Below are 17,542 nucleotides of genomic sequence, written 5' to 3'. Positions count from 1 at the left end.
GTAAAATGAGCAAATACATACACCTTTAACTTGGAGGTACTCTGGATGTCTATACTGAACATCTGCAAATTATTCCATGATGCTATAGTTTACTTGTTTTCCTGCAAAAAAGATACATTTTTTAGGGGTATGTCAAACATACTGTGAGGACTGTATTTTATTCTGAAGCCTCTACATCACATACATTAGCAGAGTCAGACCATCAGCATTCTTTTTACTGCCCATCACTGCTGTCTTCAGGTGAGATCACGCCCAAATTCCCAGGTCAAACGAGCATTGATGTACAGTATGTGCCACCTTGCCTCGTCCAAATGGTACGCCAGAATCTACACAATAAAGTCCTCCACAGTTACTCAAAAGTTAAGATCATTGCTGGCTTGAAGCACCTGCGTGAGTTTTCTTCCAACAAAAACCAATAACCCCCCTGCTGTGATGTATAAATGCACCTCCTCCTACACTAGAAATGACGTTGCCTGTAAATATAATCCAGGTAGCAATTACCCGTCTAACCAGGGTGTAATTGGGTAAGCAAATTAGTATTGCATAAATGTAATTTGTAGTAGACGTGGTTGTCTGCTGAGATGGGTTTGTTTTTCTCATCAGTATTCACAGGGTGAGCTTTGACTGCGTGTTGGCTGAAGAGGATGCAGCATTTACATCTTCATAAACAGAGACTTGATTGTGAACAAAAGTCGGAGGAAGCACAAAGTTTTTGTCCAATATTATTTATTCCCAAGCAGCTTCCTAGTATTTTGATGACATTTCTTTGCCATAACAAGAAAGTCCGTGGTGGATTGAAAGAAATAATTTCCATCCATGTCAGGGATTTCATGGTAACACGGACCGTCTGACAGCAGGTCTGCAGGGTTATTTTCAGCTGCAGGCGTCTCTCTGACACCTGTGTGCTGATGTGGTGTGATAGAGGAGAGAATGACCCTTCTCACACACCTCCATCATTTTACCATCGTTATTGTGGATGCTATGTCAGTGTTGAGTTTTAAAAAACGGTTGGATACACCCAATATCAGCAGTATAAAATAAGCTTTTTTATTTAGTTATAGTCAAAAATTCTGAGTGCACAATATTAAAAATGAATAAACCTGAGCTCTTTGTTCTTTTTTTGCAACCAAAGGGACTAAGGTTGATTCATTGTGATGCTGTGCACTTGTAGGAAGTCTGACTGTTAACCTCAAATGCTCCAACCGCTCAGGTTGCGTCTCAGAAGTGTCATCACTCTGATTTATTGAATGTTTTGATAAAATATATGCTGATACTACAGAAGCACCGTACTATTTAAATGAGGTTCAATTCAATGACCTGAGATAAAAAAATAAATGTATTTATTTACATTTAATCAACTGATAATAAAAAAATAGTTATTTAAACATTTGATGATGAAAATCTTTCAGACATGTAAACAATTAAAATCTCCTACATATAATACAAAATAATATATCTATTTATATATATCCAAAAGGGGACTTTATTCATACATGTTTATAAACATGTATGCTAATGAAGCTTAAAGATAACAATATTAATGGATGTCTTCTTATCCTTAATATTGAATAACTGGTCTTTGAGTCAATAATTCACCACATAATGATGCCAGTTGATATCCATGTGCGTGCAGCTGCATGCCCCATTATGAGCAGAGTTGTAGTGCCGTCTGGGGATGTGGGCTTGCATTCAACTAAATGATTAAACACCATCACCATCTTTAGTTGGCACAGGAATTACCAGGCTGTTAAACCAGTTATTAATATCTTTATTATTGTAGCCCTTAAGTGTCGGTTATATGTTGTGTCTAAGATGTAGCACAGCCGCATGCAGGGCTCTACCTCCAGATGATAGCTAATGTTATGATCTTCTACTATCTGGATGTTAAAAGCACAGATTATAGGAGGCTTCTTGCAGCATGGTGTAGTTTGGCAGTATTTTGATCTATAAAACAGAGATAAAGTTGTATGGAGGTTGTGTCTGGTTAAACGGGCATATAACCACTTAACCAGAGTAACTAGCACAGGCATGTAGATGTGAAACTGACAGGAGGACACAAGGCTGGAGGTTTAAGCTCTGCCAACTTTTGCCACAATCTACAAACCAATTTGACATTATCACCCATGCAGGCTATGATCCTGTTTGTAGTGACAACTTTTACTTCTGCCTGAATGTCTGCTGACCTTTAGAGCAGTCAGTTAGCCGTAATTTCCATTTCTGTGTAAGCAACCAGGAAATGAGTCGCTTTAGAACATCTCTACTTCTTTCCTCTGCTTTTCTGGAAAATTTGCAAACAGTTATATCTGTACCTAAAGTACAGTCCGCAAGAGTCCATTTAACCTCTGATTTAACCAAAAACTGCGAACTTGAACAATAAAGCCTTCAATAGCCATTTCTTTTATGAGCAGTATATAAAAGACTATCTTTTAACCACTTTTCCTCTTTTACAATGGAGCAAAAAAGAACAACACAAGGATTTTTCATCTGAAAAATCGACTTTTTAATGGTTCTGTACCTGAAATATGTGTCCCTGGCATGTCTACAAACCCCCCCAAAATGAAAAAAAACCATTTTACCCCTGTTCTGATTTCTCCACCTTTCTGTAAATGTGTGTGAAACAAGCCGTTTCAGATTTCCGTGTTTTTGTTACGTCACAACAATATCCAGTCTTTAACGGAAGTCAGAGCTCAGAGCTTGTTCAGCCCATAGATTGTATAAAATACAACTCAACACCTCCTCCTTTTTTCATTACCTGCACAAGTGTGTTAACAAGGAGCTTAGGAGGGAGGCATGCTAGTTGTAGGCTGTCTTAATAAACACAAAGGTCAGTTTTACTCCCCACGTCTGCAGATTTGAGGATCTAGTGGAGGATTTTTATTTTTCATAGATAAGTGCTAGCGCCAGTTAGCATAGCCACATAGCTAAATGTCGTAGCTGTAGCTGTGTACCAAGATACACGTCTACATACTGACAAATAAAACAACAAGAAACACTAAATCTGTGACCAATCGTTCAGAAAGGTCCTGCTGCCTTTCTGGCAGAGGTCGGTTTTACTCCCCACGTCTGCAGATTTGAAGATCTAGGGGATGATTTTTATTTATCATGGATAAGTGCTAGCGCTAGTTAGCATAGCCACATAGCTACATGTTAGTAGCTGTGTACCAAGACACACGTCGAAATACTGACAAATAAAAAAACAAGAAACACTAAATCTGTGACCAATGGTTCAGAAAGGTCCTGCTGCAGGCACCTCTCCGTCAGGATCTGATTCTGGATCAGATTCAGAGGGTTGAAGTAACGCGGGTCTGTGAGCAGCTGTGTATATTCAGCCAACATGTAAACATTAGATCAACATGCTGGAGAGCCGAGGGCAAATCCACTTCCTGAGGGGGCGTGGTCGGAGAGAGAAAAGACTGTTCTGAGCAGGGCTGAAGAAGAGGGTTCTTCAGGCATGCCAAAATCTGATTTCAAAGTGTTTTTTTGAGCATTAACTTTAAAGACATATTTTGGGGACCTTTTAGACCAATATATATTGATGAAAAAGAGCATAATATGTCACCTTTAAGAAATACCTTCTTTGTTAAGTGGGCTGAAAAGTTCTGCCATAAAGAGTCTTACATGAACTTCGGTGATAATTAGATCAATGAAGTTTATCAGAAGCCTTCGAGGGTGAGCAGTTTTTGGCATTTAACATTAGTCATCTCATATGTCCCGCAGAGGAGTGATAGCATTTAGCGTTCTCTTTTAAAATTGATTACAAGATTGAGGTTAAAAGTTGGTGAAATAGCTCTTTAAGGAAAGAAAACTCCACAACTGACAAAGACAAAGTAACATTTTAACTAAATCTAACAACTCATGTTCTCGTCATAATAACACCTTCAGTCTTATATTGAGTGCATGATTCTGTTTCAGTGTTTCTCACTTGTGATAAGCCTTTGTGAGGAAGATGAATTATTGGCAGCTCATTGTGATTCATAATAGAAACAGTGGACTGGATGTTTTCCCGGTATTACGCACTTCCCTCGCTGACGTCAAGCTATAAGCTGTATTTTCCTCCACTGATTAGCTTATTGTTCTCTCTGACAGCTTTTGTTTCTGCACACATTTACTGCTGCTTTTACATTTTATAGTTTTATTTCGTTTTTCAGTCAGACCTCTTGACATTACTGGAACATACAAAAGCCCTGCTTTGTCTTCCTAGCCATATGACACTGAATCTCATATCACAGCAGCTGATCCTAGTGTGCTATTGAAGTTTGTCTAACCCACATTCAGCTGTCATTACTCTACAAAATTTAAACAGTCACGTTACGATGTCCATGAGGGAGCCTCTCATCAAGCAGATACAAGCTCTGCCTTTGTTCTGTGGTGGTACGATGCAGGAGCTGGGTGTGTGCTAAAACATTTCTCAATGATTATTCCTGCCTCCATTTATAACATGCAGCACTTTAGTCACCGATTGAAGTCAGAAGCTTGAGAAACATTATCAGTTGTCACAGAATTATTAAGAAAACACTTAAGTGGGTCATCATTTATGTGAAAGTGACACCTAAATACTGAATACTTATGAACAGGAGTCGGTATCATCAACAACAACAACAACAACAACAACTAGAAAGTATTAAAGAGTTTTGGCGAGAGTCTTTTCAAAGAAGATCCACATTTTCATACATTTTAATTCATGTTTTCAACACTTGCTGTAAACCTGCACATCAGAGATAATGGGACATGTTATTTTAGATCAAATAGTCTACAATATGATGCTATTAGTAACCTTCGTTGTTACGTCTGGACAAGATCCTTTGGCTAAATAAGTGTGGGGAGTGGAAGTGAAAATGGATTACTGTGTGAAACAAAAAGTGAATACTGAATTTAAGAACCAGATTTTTTAAAAATACTTAACAAGTAATGTATGTATGTGAAATATAGTGCTGTAGGTACTTGAGGCTTGTGTCCATTGCACTGTTTCTTGCGCTGGCAGAACCGTTTTTCTGTTCAGAGACACATTTTCAGGGCCTAGTGCAGAAACACTCTCGGTGTCAGCTGGAATTTGTTGCTCTCAACTGATAATAGTTCAACTTTTGGAGCACCACCCTGTTCATCAATGTCATTTCTCCATCACAGACCAAAATCAAGAAAGGGTGGGACTTCTGATATCAATGTTGTCAACAGCATTGGCAGAAGTCTGTAAGAAGGGGAAACTGACTACACTTGTTTTTTTAAAGTTCAATTTCCAGGTCTAGAGCTGCTGCTAATGCATGATATATCTTTACATTTTTTCATGAAAGCAAATATAAAGCATAAAAAGCATTTTAATACAGACTTCATGGTCACTACTAATAGAAGCAGAAACACTGTGGGAAATCTTTTGTTAAACTGTAAGCAAAAGGACACAGGGCCTTACAGTGTAGGTAACTAACAGATGTAGGTTAATACGTAGTTACACTACGTATACACTACGTATAATATCTTTGTTATTTCCCTAAACCTGACCAAGTAGTTAATGTTGCTAACATGTTTCTGCATTTTAGACAATTCTATAACAAGTATCATTTGTTAATGCAAACAGTAGAAGTGGCAATTTAATGCATTAAAAACCTAATAGAAAGTGTTCCCATCAAGGTGTAAATTATGTTTTTATTTCCTGTTCATTATGTGAGGATTAAATACTACAGTTTGTATGCAGGGAGGCAGATAGGTGAGAACATTGCTGTTAATACCTGAGGTGCAGAATAATATAATTAAGCCTTTAATTATATCTTAACTGGCTCATCTGTATGCTGTGTGCTGATCCCGGATTGTTTGATGAACGCTTAATATTGAATAACACCATGCCAGTGCCTCTTCAGTTTAAACATATACAGGAATTAATGAGATTAAATGCTAACTGGAGATTAAATTGAATTTAATGAATTGCTGCCATCATCTTAACAGCAATGCCCTTTTTAAAAAATGACAACAAGTGAGTCCCAGAAAGCAAATAAAGAAGCTCTAAACATTTTTTGCTCCTCTCTTTCATCTGTTCCTCTCCTCTACTCGTTGACAAGGTCCACTCTTCTATCTTTCAACAAGTGACACATCAGTGAGTGCAGTTAAGTCCGATTAAGATTTTTATCATTTTGGAGACAATGTCTTTGAGCTGCAGCCTGCAGTCAGAGGTGGGAGCCCTCTGCGTGACCTCGCTGTGATGTTTAACTACCTTTGAAGTTTCCCCAACACCAGCACAAAGACGAGCTCTGTGGGCTTAAGTCAGCTGGTACTTCTGAAGAGATTAAACTAGTGCAGGAGTGTGTGTGTGTGTGTGTGTGTGTGTGTGTGTGTGTGTGTGTGTGTGTGTGTGTGTGTGTGTGTGTGTGTGTGTGTGTGTGTGTGTGTGTGTGTGTGTGTGTGTGTGTGTGTGTGTGTGTGTGTGTGTCTCTCTCTCAATGTCTGTGTGTAAGGGAGACAGACAGAAAGAGAGAGAGAGAATTCACGAGTTCCAGTCACAGCAGATTACAATGTTTCTGATTTACAACTAAGTGCTGCCGACCCAGACTGTTTTGACAGCGAAAAAATATCTCAGTATCTGAGATATGTATTTAATATCTGAATGTTGAGGCCTGAGGCGGTGTGAAATTCAAATCAATTCAATAGGCTGTGAGAAGTGTTTGAGCTGCAGGATGCCTTGCAATGCATTCTGGGGGCAAGGCGAAAGTTGAAACCAGAAGATTAGAAGTCACTGTATAGTCAGAACCTCAACAAGATGAGACCAAGGCAGAAAATCGGTGGGCTTTAGCATCACTTTGATAGTCTTTAGGGTCAGGTTGTGGAAGTTTCCAAAAGTTTTACCAAGACCACAGACTGTTCTCTAAAAATGGGCGGCGTAGCGACTCAAAACCCCTTAAGTCCTGTGATTAGACAGAGACACCTCCTGCGTCCTCTGTGGCTACTTCCATTGCTCTTTGATGTCAGGATGAAAAACAATTCCTTACATGAGAGATGGAGGTCTTGGAAGTTTTTATTTTTTTGTGTGTTTTACCCAAGGCCTTAGGCTAAGTACCCTGCGGAAGTGCGTGAGTGCAAAGACAAGAATGATAGATGGAATGGGAGAAAAAGTGAGAGAAAGAATGAAAGGCACAGACAGGAAGACCCATGCAGTGCAGGTTAAAAAGGGCTTTAACCTCGGCTCCCACGACCAGAGAGAAAGACAAAGACAGAGCTCCACAGTTCGCCTCCTTCTCCAGAATAGATGCCTGTTTGGCTCTGCTACCCTCCGCCTTTGCTATTCAATATGAATCCCAAATCCCCAGTCGAAGAATGTTAACCTTTAGCTGAAATAAATTCACTGTCATGAAAATTCATAGCAGTTTTGACTTGCTCCTTAAGCATGTAAGCAGTGTAGACAGAGATGTATAAAGTGCTTACATTTCCCAAGGATTATGGAGGGAAAAAAAACAAGAGATTTGCCAAAGTGTTTGTTTACACCTGTTTTTTCATTTTCCCGTGTAAAACGTTTTTTGGAGAATTTCCAGGCTCCTCTCCTCAGGTGAAGCCGTCTTTCTCCTTGTCTTCCTCCTCGTCTTCCTCTCCGTCTTCCCTTTTCTTCTTTGTTGGCAAAAGCGCTTAACCCAGCAGCACTAGAACGCAACCCGTCCCCATTGTCGTCTCTGCCAAAGGATGATAACTCAAAAAAACCACAAGGTGATAATTATAGCTTCCACTGAATGGAACACTTACCATATGGAAGCTGCACAGTGTGAGCGAAAACAAGAAAGTCAGCATGATGATTCATTGTTTCTGTAGAGTAGCAGAGAGGATCTTAAGTGAGGACAGAAGAAAGTCAACAAAAAGAAAGATAGCAGCTCGTATCGCTCTTGTTTGCAGATGTTACTGTACCAGACGAGAAGCAGATGTTTAAGCAGACAGGCGGGTCATTTGGTCACGAGTCCACAGCATAACACGTCAAACCTCAATGTTTCACTGCACTCATCACTTCTCACTCTATCTACACAGCAGAGCAAATCTCTGATAAGAACCGAGAGGTCGTTTTTTTTAAAGAACTGTTCAACGGTAAATGAGGTACGTGCGGTTGTCAGCACTCTATTAAATAAAAAGTGAAGTTTTGTTTTTACAATAAAAGAAGAATGATCCAAGCATAAAGAAACCGCTCTTTTTCTCTATCTAGGTTGAGCTGTAAAGTCAACACAGAGACTCGGGCGTTTCTCAGTGGTTTATTTTGGCGGGTAAAGCACGTTTTAAGTCATGTTTTTGGCCTAATGAAGTATGACTGCAGCGAGTGAGGATTATGGGTGTTAGTTTAAGAGAGTCTGGATTTCAGTTCCACGAGAACAGATTACTGTGTTGTCTCTGTGTCTGCGCTATGTCTCGCTGAGGAGACACAGAAAGAAGAGAATCTCAGAGAACGTCCGGGGTGACACAAACGAGCTGAAAGGCTCAAACAAGATTACCCAGAGCCTTCAGGATTTTACAGAATTATTGCAACTAACGCTTCATCATCTTTTGGAGAACTACAAAGCAATTTGAAACACTTCTATGATGATCTGTGAGAAAATGAGAAGAGTGAGAAAAGACAAGATTGAAACAATCTGTGTTGACGCGTGTTTTGAACAATGTCTCCTGTTAACTTAGAGGTTCGCAGCTCAAGGTACTTTTGATTGTATTTGTTCAGCCAACATCCTGAGGATAGTTGGTGTTTTATGGAGTAAAAACTGAAAATGCATATATTCCAGTGTATGTAAGAAAGGTAGAATGTAAATTCAGTGGGTGTTGATGCGAAACAGTGGCCTGATTGCGTGAGACAGGACCCCAATACAAAGCAGAGGACATTATCTCACTCATTGCCAGGCTACCAATGAAGATCACAAACAAGTTAACACTAAGTATTGTGTTCAAGATTATTTTGTTGATTCAAAAGTTATATATTTATGCAGCTAAAAAATAGTCCCTCAGATTTGACAGTTGGTAGTGCGTCTATGGCAACAGCATTTTTAGCAGACTACCTGTGGGTCAGATTAACATTAAAGTTAACATTTTCATTCACATCAGTTCACACTTGCCTACTTTACCGCTATGAATCACATTGAACATAACATTTTCATTCACGGTAAAATCAAACATGAATGTTTTTCCATTGGCATTCATAACAGATAAAGAAAATAACAGCAGCACCTGTATGGTTCTTTTCCTCGTATATTCTCTGTTGGCATCTGCTTCTCACTAAACCGGATCTGTAACACTGGTAAGCTCACAGTGTTGCAGATTGTGATCGCTTTGTGTCTGTTTGCGTTTTCCTCCTCTTGTCTTCTTTTCTTTGCTGAAGACTAGAAGGCCATTGACCATAATTCTAGGGTTTTGTGCCCTCCAAATAGATTGAAGGTAATACCACAAATGCTGTCTACTGATTCCCTTGGAAAGAGAAGAAAGAAAGAAACATACTTTATTAATCTCCAGGGGGGAAATTCCGTTTTTTCACTTGTGCTATTTTTTGGACATGCTACACACACAGTTTTTGGTATATACATACAATCATGCACACACATGCAGTGGACATGCACTTAGGAAGAGATGTCAGAGTGAGGATGCTGCCATCAACCAGCGCAGCCTGAGCAGTTGGGGGTTCAGTGCCTTGCTCAAGGGCACATCGGCAGTGCCCAGGCAAGTGAACCAGCACCTCTGCAGCCACCAGTCCACTTGCTAAACTTCATCCATACTGCGACTCGAACCGGCAACCCTTCGGTTCCCAAGCCAAGTCCCTATGTACTGAGCTACTGCCGAAACATGTTTTTGCCACATTGTATACAGGAAGAGGTGAAATCATGAACTTCATAAATATGCTGGACTCCTTGTCGCAGATTGATTTGTTATGACGTGTGAGGTGGTTGTCCTTTCATGCTCTCGTTATTCAGAATTAATTAATTACTGTTATGGGGTCTTGGCCAATCAGAATCAAGTATTTAACACAGCCTGATGATTACTAAGAAAGCCGGGTAAGAATCATGTCTAATAACCTTTTAGCTTCTTTGATTTCTTTTCTTTTTTAACACAAACAGTATGTTCCTTTTAAAAGGCACTTTACAGTTGAATCAACAGAAAACACATATTTATATGAGGGTGACTAATAAATGAGATTCCATAAATGCAAATCCTCATAAAGAGACACCAAAAAAGATAGTCCTCGCCATTTTCAGCTATTTTTCTTGCCAACTTTATGTAAATTCCTCATAAATAAGATGACTGTGATGTCTGAAAGCTGTTATACAAATCATTTCACCCACATAGTGCTTATTTTAGAACACAGATTCACTGTAAACACAACCTCCTCTGCATAGGAGACACACGCTGGCGTAATGGATTCCCTTCATACATATGAATAGCAGTTATATCACCCAGAGTGACGGAAAGCTTTCTCTTTTTTTCACTTTTCAGGTCGTTTTTGGCACAAACTGAATACATAGAGAGTTTCAGAAAATCTTTTATGTGTATTTTCTGTACAGTGAATTATACACAGCCTGATATGAGACAAAGACACACGTGTAACTGAGTCACGTTATGAAGAGCGGTGATGCACTGTGGGAGCCTTTTACGTGATAGAGTCCACCTGCCTAATCCTCTGTCTGTGGTAACTGATCTGTGCTGGCCACAGGTCATGTGTGAACGCATTATAAATCTCTCTGCTGTGGACTGGTGTGTTTAACCCGAGGTACAGAGTGCTGCATTAGACATTCTCATTCATCAACAGGCTGGAGGTTATCATCTGGGAGCATGTGTGTCTGTGTGAATGCGTGTGTGTTTGGGAGAGGATGCATGTGTCCATACTCATGTGCATGTGTGTGCATATTGTTGCTGACCCCATTTTATTTTCAATGTTAGACTACTTTTATTGAATTATCTTTTATTTGGCTGTATCTCGGCACTTCTTCTCCAGTCTTTGAAAGTGGCGCTTTCATAAGACACTGATGACACAGCTCATTGGATTTAGTGGCTAATCACAGGCTTTTTAATGTATTCTCTGTGATTCATGGAGATTGGATCCATTTATGAAGATTTATGAAAAGTCTCCCATTTGCATCCATGAGAAGAAAGGGGTTGGGTATTTCAGGCTCCTTTATCTGTGCTCCTATCTTTTTTTCATTTCAGCAGCGGAGGTTTATCTGGGATTTGAAATGTGAATCATAATCACCCCTCCAAAACACATTTACAGTCTTAGATTGGATTTTCGGGAAATATTGAATGTTGCGTCTTCAAGCTACCGTTTGTGTTTTGATTAGGTGTTCCTTATGATGGGATAAATCATCTTTCATTTTCATGTTTTCATAAAATTATTTAAACCTCTTATCTTTTTGCCAAGAAAATGTCTTTTAATTATTGTAATTTAATATCATTTTCTATTTTTGTTCAGTCTAATGAAAAAAATCTTTCTCAACAGCTCTTCTTATAACACATAGCAGCAGCAGTATCATTGCCTCTCTTTGTTTTAGTCTGAATGTAATCTTTACTCCTCTCTGCAGGTGTGATCCGCGAAAGCTACCAGAAGGGCCGGGACCAGCTCGTTCCTGTGACCTTGTTGGCCATCGCAGTCATCCTTGCCTTCGCCATGGGCGCCATCTTCTCTGGCATTATTGTCTACTGTGTCTGCGACCACCGACGGCGAGATATAGACCTGACAGGCCGCAAAGAAAAAGACAACCACCACCTCCACTCCCGCCGGGGCTCCATGAACAGTGTGACCAAGCTGACGGGCCTGTTTGAGACACAGGCCAAAGACGGTCGTCCTGAGGCGATCCTCACTCCTCTGATGCACAACGGGAGACTGACACCCAATGGGAAGATGCTGATAAAAGCGGACCAGCACCACCTGGACCTCGCTGCTCTGCCTACGCCCGAATCCACCCCCATGCAGCCACGTCGGAAGCCCAGCAGAGGCAGCCGGGAGTGGGAGAGAAACCAGAACCTCATCAACGCCTGCACCAAGGACATGCCACCCATGGGCTCTCCTGTCATCTCTACAGACCTGCCCTTGAGGGCCTCACCAGGGCACATCCCAAGTGTAGTCGTCCTGCCTCTGCCACAGCATCAACACCAGCTCCAGCCACACCTGCAGCAGTCCTACCAGCATGAGTACGTGGAGCAGCCGCACCACAGTGAGCTCGGCATGGGCCATGGTGTCATGGACGACCAGGGGGCCACGCTGGAGTACAAGACAGTGAAGAGCCCGTGTCACAACCTTACCATGGTGGATCCAGATGGGATTCTGCCACCACGTGTGCCCCAGCGAGAGGCTTCACTCACCATCCCACCAGCCGTCCCACAGATGGGAAAACGCCTGGAGGTCCACTCGTCGGTGTACGGGCTCCGGAAAGGTTCAGCATCTTCTGCTTCAGGATCCTCCGTCTTAAAGAAGCACAACACCAATTCATCCAACTCCTCCCATTTGTCGAGACATCACAGCTTCAACCGTGTGGAGACTCCGCCCCCTGCGCCTCAGAGGGTGGACTCCATACAAATGACAGCTCAGGGCATATCTCTGTCTCGGCAGCCCAGTATGAGCTCTTACGGTTCACTGCCTCGAACGGGCATCAAATATCTCAAACCCGATGTCCCCCCTAAACCCTCTGTAGTCTCACTCTCCACAAAAGTCAAGTCCAGTGACTCGTGCACATAGTCAGATAGTTAACCAGTCAGTCCAATGTGAACAGACAGTAGTGAAAGTTTTTTTCTGAAAGAGAGAAAAAACAGGGAATACTGTACAACTTGCATCTCCTTTTAGTGTTTCTTTTTGTTTGATTTTGATGTACAGTACAGTGGAAAATGCAACACATTTTTTTTTAAAGAAAACACCTTCTTTTTATATAAATATGTAAATATTATACAAATGGTTGTCGTCATTTGTTGCAGCCATAGAGCTCATGCTCCGGCTGGTTCCTCTGTAAACACACATGGGAACATGTGCTACTGAAAACCGAAGAAGATGAAGCTGTCCTGAATATTTCATCCAAACGGCGCCCTGTAGCATTCAAGGCGGTGGCTCTCTCTCTTGTTTGTGGTGTCTTTTCGCCGCTGGGACTTGACCTGATACTTTATCACGCTGGTAAAAGCACATAAGATGACAGCACGGGGAGGAATTGGAGATAATCGTTGTACAGTATCTTGAGGACTGGGAGATCTAAGTGAGTGAGGAAGCACTCAGAGAGAGACTGAGCTCGGACTGAAAGGACAGACAGCTGCCTGAGTTTTTCAGAAACTGTGAAAAAAGCCTCTCAGTGTTACAGCAATCAAGTCCTGCCTGACTGAAAGCCAGAGGAACCTTCTACTGTACTGGTTACTGAATAACACATGACTGTTAATACTAATAGCTTGTTGTATTTATTTTTATTAAGTGCTTTTGAAAAAAAGACTGACTTTTTAGGCTTGGTGAGACAGAGAGAGGACAGAGAAGAGATCTTTTAATATGAATTAATCAAGTAAGAGAAAAAAAAACATATTTAAAGTCATTAAACTGGAGCCCGTAGAACTTTCTTGATGACTTAAGGTCCACTAGGTCTTACCGTGTGCTCAGTGGGACCGGCAGCTTGAGATATATGTGACCTCTGTGAAGAGGAGGAGATATTTATTTAAACTGTGCCAGACAGGGACTTTTACCTTCATGGACCACAATTTCCATCGTTTTTGACCAATCATAAAAAAAGACTTCCTGTTATCGTACCCTTTTCACTCCTCCCCTCCAATCAGCACTGTGGTTTTTGTGTGAGTCGGTAACATTTGTCCTGATTGGTTGCTGGCTTACCGGTGCCATCAAAGCTCACTGTTGCATGTTGCAAATACAAGAGAAGCAGCTGCAGCAACAGTGTGAGAATCTGCAAACACACACATTCAAAAAGAAGCTGTAAGAAGTGACGCTGCAAGCAAAGTGAAGCGATGCATACACTTGGAGAGTTACTTGGTTTGTAGCGGCGTCACACAGAAGTGCAGGCGAAAAAGAAAAGTCTAAAAACATCTGTATGGCCTGCTTCTTTTTCCACATGTAAATTTGTGCCTTACACCCCTAAAGTAGTGACAATGTTTTCTTTATTAGCTGTTAACTTTGTCTCCTTGTAGTATTTTATTTTTTATTTTTCTTACATCATGATGTTTCCCTGGTTTGATAAAAATGCAATTAAAGAATGTAGGTGTTATTGTTGTAATTCTGGTCCCTAGACATAAAACACTTACAGTCCAGAGGGAAGAGAGGAAGGAGGATTTACATTTCCTCTTTCACTTTTTCTCTCTCTAACACACACATGCACACACACAAACAAAAAAAAATGTATACACACACACAGAGACACACACACACACACCTACACACAGTCATCTTTGTGGTTCATTTCTGATTGTGCCATTAATGCGCTTAAAGCAACCCTTTATGTTGTGCTGGCAGTGTCGATGAAGACGTTGTGTTTTGATTTTATTTTTTATACAATTTCAACGTCCTGTTTTTTTTTTTTTTTTACTGTTTTTTTCCTTTTGCTGTCTGTTGGTTTGGAGTAACGGTCGATTGACTGATTAACTGAGCAATTAACATTTGTTACTTGAGAAGGCCAATGTATGTGTATCTTCCTGGTCCACTGCAATAATAATAATCATAATAATAAAAGCAGCGTCAACACTAGCAAGTAAGAAACACACATGGGCACCGAGAGTACTAACACACTTCTAGGCTTCTTGTGTGCATTGTAACACAAATTTGTTAGGCAGTATCATAAACAGGCTGGTTCCTGTGAAGAAGGTTGACAATTTAAAAACAACAATTTTAAAAAGTTGCTTCTTTAACCCCGTTTTTGTAAACGAAAACACAGTTAAAATGTGTTTTTATTGTGCTTCACTAACTCTCATTATCAAGGCCTTAAATATGGCGGAGAGTTTGACTAATCTGACCTTTATATGTTATGTTTTTCACTCCCTTTTTTTCTGGAGGATTTTGTATTGATTACCTCCCCCTCTGAACACGTAAATCAACAGAGCACTCCCTCAGTGTCGTATGTGTAGATAGGTTTCTCAATATCAAGCAATGTTCTGTTTCTCAATGGAGGAAAGCCAACTATGTCTCAATCCACAGCTAAGAAGAAGAGGACGCGTAGGAAGTGTGACCTGACTAATGTGTAAATAGATGCTGGATGCAAGTGGCAGGGTCCTGGTGCAACAGATGAGGTCATAGCAGGAAGAAGGTGCCTCTTTAGGAACAAGGTCTGGGTCAATTGAGACAGTTAACCAAGCTATTGTTTGAAGCTTTGATCTTCAAAGTACAAACGGCCCAAAATTAATAAGAAGTCCAAACTTCCATAACATGAATCAGTAACTTTCCCAGGCCTGAAACTATGCTGATCCAAAACGAAATATTTAAAAATATTCATTTGCCCTCTTAAAGTATAAACATCAAATCAAAGTCCACATTCTGTGTTGGCTAGGACATTTAGATTTAAGATTCTCTAACAAGTTTTTGATGTCAGGTTTGGGTTTGAAATTTCAAAAGGCTGGATTGCGTTTGACTGTGAAGGCTGCTGTGGACAGTGAGGTTCTTTGGTGTGTGCCTTTTTTTGTCTTTCACCCTTGTTATACTCCACTGCTCTTAGATGCAAAATCAACAACTCTCTTCTCAACTTCTCGACCTTTTGAACTTTGTAAGCTTGTAAGATATTGTGACGTCACAAAGTTTTTTGCCCTACTCTCTTCACTTCCTTAACATCTGATTCACAGCTTAATGTATGTTGTAAAGAAAACTCTTTAATTTAATGCAAAATGTAATAAAAAAATAAAAAGAAAATAAAATTCTCGTCATGAAGACTGTGGTTTGTCCTTGACTTTTTCCACTTTTTTTCCCCCCCTCTGCCTGCGGTGGTTGTCTTTATACTGAGAAGATCTCATTGTTGTTTGGGGAAAACCAAGCTTGAGCTTTGCACAGGATTTATAGCTTCTTTGAATTCATTTTCAGGAAAATATTTTACTTTTATGACCTCAAGTACACTGTTCTTCATTGCCTGATAAAAAAAGCCAACCCCTGGAGATGTGAGAAACTTTTCTTCAGAAAAATATTCTAATCCTGATCCGAAGCACATCTTAGAGGATGAGAGAACGCTAACTGTGCTGAAAATGATTTCTCTAACCTCACACTGAAAAAGAGAGAATAACACTAAGTTATTAGCAGAGGGAGAAGGCCCTCTGCTCTATTGTACTATTGATCCTGTCCGATAAATGAAGCAACAGCTCTCTGTTTGGCAGACTGGTAATAGAGGCACTCTAATTAATCTTTTAAACTACAACATTTAAAAAAAAAGTCTTTCAAAGTGTAGTGTGAGTTCATGGTAAGCCTTTTAATCTCAAATAGAGAATCGATAAGAACTTTAAATATACTCTGGAGCAACTGCAAAACAATAGAGTGATTCAACAGAGTTTCATTTGTTTAATTCCAAAGTTAATAAGCAAGTTTACCAAATGTATGAGGTGATAATATTTTGAGTTTATGTTTACATCCCAAGTGACTAAGTAAGAACATAATACCATTTATTGTAAGTTTAAAACATTAGAATATAACGAGAGCCAAACATTACACAATGTTTCTGCCGCAGGTCTTATTACTGGTTGGAATGATGCCGACATTTCCTTTATTTCAAATTCTTAAGATGCTGCGTGAATTATGACAACAAAAAATTTGAACAAAGGGTTTTAATGTGTTGTAACAAAAGAGTTGAATAAGCTTTATTTACAGTGTGTAACAAGGAAACAAGTCATGGCACGTGTCTGCTTTATTTGTTGCCACAGGGATAATAAACTGAGCAAAGAATGCATAAAGGATGTAGCAGAAGGGGGAATAAGCCCCTGAATATGAGAGAGAAAGAGAAAACATAAAAAGTGATTTTTTAAAGCACGTTATTTTGATATGACTCGCCATTTATGCCTCTATTTTCCCATGAAAACAAACCTCATCACCATAGAGTGTCGATGCTGCTGACTAACACCGACTACAGGGGCTTCTATTTCAGACAAAAGTCTCCAGTTTCACAGGTTAGCAAATCCTGGGTATCATTTTGTCAGGAGATGTGGCTCAGGCAGGTAGTCTGACACTTCTTCCTTTGATCCTGCTGTGAATCACAAGTTTCAGGCGTTGGTACGAGTCAGACTACTCATGGAGATCAGATAACCAGGATGTGGTGCAGCTAATGAGGCCTGTCGCTGCAGTCACAATGCAGCATTGTGCTGCCTCTATTCAGGCACCCTCTTGTTGGTGTACTACTCAGAGATCAAGATTCAGATATTCACCACCAAGGCTCTCTGCATAAGACAGGAGCACAATCAACATCTGGTGGTGACTTGTGTGAGATGGGATGATCACAGAGTTAGTCAGAGTGCGGTATAGTGACTTTGAAGTTAATGTTTGAGAGGTCAGAACAGGTGAGTGTGTGTCTTTGTGTGTGTGTGCGTGATGGGATTGATGGCGCAGAGATTTGTCTGTTATGTCAGAGTTAAGGCAGATTACAGGTTATAGCTTTGAGTGCAGTGCATACAGATA

General features: G+C 40.3%; 1 protein-coding gene across 1 annotated transcript in view; it reads left to right on the top strand.

Annotated features, from left to right (window-relative positions):
• The window catches only part of sema6a (sema domain, transmembrane domain (TM), and cytoplasmic domain, (semaphorin) 6A), a 139,693-nt gene extending 123,880 nt beyond the window's left edge, over nucleotides 1–15,813 (top strand). The window contains 1 exon segment of the mRNA XM_034692543.1: nucleotides 11,508–15,813. Coding sequence (XP_034548434.1) covers nucleotides 11,508–12,661 — 1,154 coding nt within the window. The 3' untranslated portion in view covers nucleotides 12,662–15,813.
• Nucleotides 15,814–17,542: the final 1,729 nt, after the last annotated feature.

Source organism: Notolabrus celidotus, chromosome 9 (genome assembly GCF_009762535.1).
Source record: "Notolabrus celidotus isolate fNotCel1 chromosome 9, fNotCel1.pri, whole genome shotgun sequence".
Taxonomy (NCBI): Eukaryota; Metazoa; Chordata; class Actinopteri; order Labriformes; family Labridae; genus Notolabrus; species Notolabrus celidotus.
This window is presented reverse-complemented; position numbering and strand designations above follow the sequence as displayed.